The 1,602-nt window shown below is 61.1% G+C and overlaps 2 protein-coding genes across 3 annotated transcripts in view; one reads left to right on the top strand and one right to left on the bottom strand.

Moving 5' to 3' along the window:
- Nucleotides 1-185, top strand: part of LOC102492034 (adenylate kinase isoenzyme 1) — a 12,390-nt gene extending 12,205 nt beyond the window's left edge. For both annotated transcript variants that reach the window (XM_006170251.3, XM_027769012.1), the window contains one exon: nucleotides 79-185. The gene's annotated coding sequence lies outside the window, so the exon portion shown is untranslated. The remainder of the gene's footprint in view (nucleotides 1-78) is intronic.
- KHSRP (KH-type splicing regulatory protein) overlaps nucleotides 3-1,602 on the bottom strand; it is a gene marked incomplete in the record, with an annotated part of 9,376 nt that continues 7,776 nt past the window's right edge. The window contains 2 exon segments of the mRNA XM_014584931.2: nucleotides 3-400; nucleotides 1,398-1,558. Of these exon segments, the coding sequence (XP_014440417.2) occupies nucleotides 392-400; nucleotides 1,398-1,558 (170 nt within the window).

Genomic DNA, 1,602 nt, shown 5'->3' with positions numbered 1-1,602 from the left:
GATTTATATATTTATATATATATAGAATTTATAGGACTTGTTTTGCTCTTTGTTAATTTTTAATTCCTTTTTTGGCAGAGGTTTAGCTCTCGCTACCTTCTATGGCTGGCTCAACACGAGGGATCCCGATTTTGAAAGAAAAAAGCACGTGAGACACACAGAGTGACCGAGAGAGCGAGAGCCCGTGTGCCCGCGCCGCCACCTCCGAGCCACGCCCGCCGGGCTCCCCGCACCCCCACGGCAGCCGTCGCTCTCTCGCCAAACAAACGGGAAAAATAAAAACAAAACAAAAATAAAAACACAAACAAACAAAAAAGAGCCCCGAAACAGAACAAAATGGAAAAAAAAAATAAAAGATTTTCACAGATGAAGAAGTTCACATTCATTCGATTCATTGAGCCTGCGGAGAGGGAAGAGAGGAATCGGTCACTACGGGGAGGGGAGGGGACGGCAACTGGGAGACTAGAGGGGTGCTGATGGCAGAGAGGAGGGGCTGGAACCCCACGAGCGAGTGCGGGGGCCGGACTGGATGTGTTTGTGAACTGCCCAGCGAGGTTCAGAGTCACGCTCTGCTCCTTGGAGGCGGCGGTGGCGGCGGAGGAGGAGGGACAGGAGCAGGAGGAGCAGGAACAGGAGGAGGAGCAGGAGGAGACAGCGGGGACAGAGGAGCAGGTGCAGAGAGGCAGAGGGGCGGCGCAGGGTTGTGGGGAAGGGTGCCCTCCGTCTTCAGGGAGGCGGCGGCTCCGGCGCATCACAACATCAACAGTCTGAGACCACGGTGTCCCCACAACACCCCTGTGAGGTAGGTTGGAAGGTGGCAACGATCGTCATGCCCACTTCACAGACAAGACCGGGACACGGAGGCGCACGTGAGCGAGCGGGTCGAGGCCGGCCCGGGGCCCTGGGCGGGCCCACGGGCCCTGCGGAGCCGGGGCCGCCTGCAACACAGTCACTTGGACACGGGAAAAAGATCGTGGGTTTAAAAAAAAAAAATTAGAAGAAAAAGAACAAAACCCAAAAAAGTGATGCAGAGAGGGAGGAAAAAGAATTGCCGTTTTCTTCCCGGGTGGCCAGGTGGGAGCGGCGGGGGGGGGGCGCCCCCCCCCGGCTTCCCCCCTTTTTGCACGGCCCGGCCGCGAGCTCGGCCCCCAGCGTCACGGCAGCTCACAGGGAACAAGCAGCTGGCGGAGGGAGGCCTCTTCTTTAACCTCTGGACCCAGCGTGCGCAGCCCCGCGGGCGCGGGGACTCCCGACCTCTGGCCGCTCGGCCGCTGCAGGCATCAAGGGCACACCCCGCAGGGGAAGGGGTTTCCGGCGCTACCCACTAAGGCGGGGTGGACGGTGGCCGGGGGTTGGAAGGAGAAAGGAGGAGGAGGAGGGTGGCAGTTCCCACTTGCCTGCTGCTGTCCCTGCTGTGTGGGAGGCGGCTGCGGGCCCCCGGGGCCGGGGGTCTGTCCGTAGTATGCGGCCTGCTGTCGGTAATACTCCGCCCAGGCAGCGCTGTAGTCCGGCTGGGAGCCTGGGGGCGCTCCCGGACCCCCTCCGGTGGCCACTTGCGCTGTGGGGGAGCACAGGTGAGTGTGCGCGTGGGCGCGGCCGCCC

The sequence above is a fragment of the Tupaia chinensis genome, unplaced genomic scaffold, assembly GCF_000334495.1.
Source record: "Tupaia chinensis unplaced genomic scaffold, TupChi_1.0 Scaffold148210_1, whole genome shotgun sequence".
NCBI classification, from domain to species: domain Eukaryota; kingdom Metazoa; phylum Chordata; class Mammalia; order Scandentia; family Tupaiidae; genus Tupaia; species Tupaia belangeri.
The sequence above is the reverse complement of the archived record's forward strand: the minus strand, read 5'-3'. Positions and strand labels throughout refer to the sequence as shown.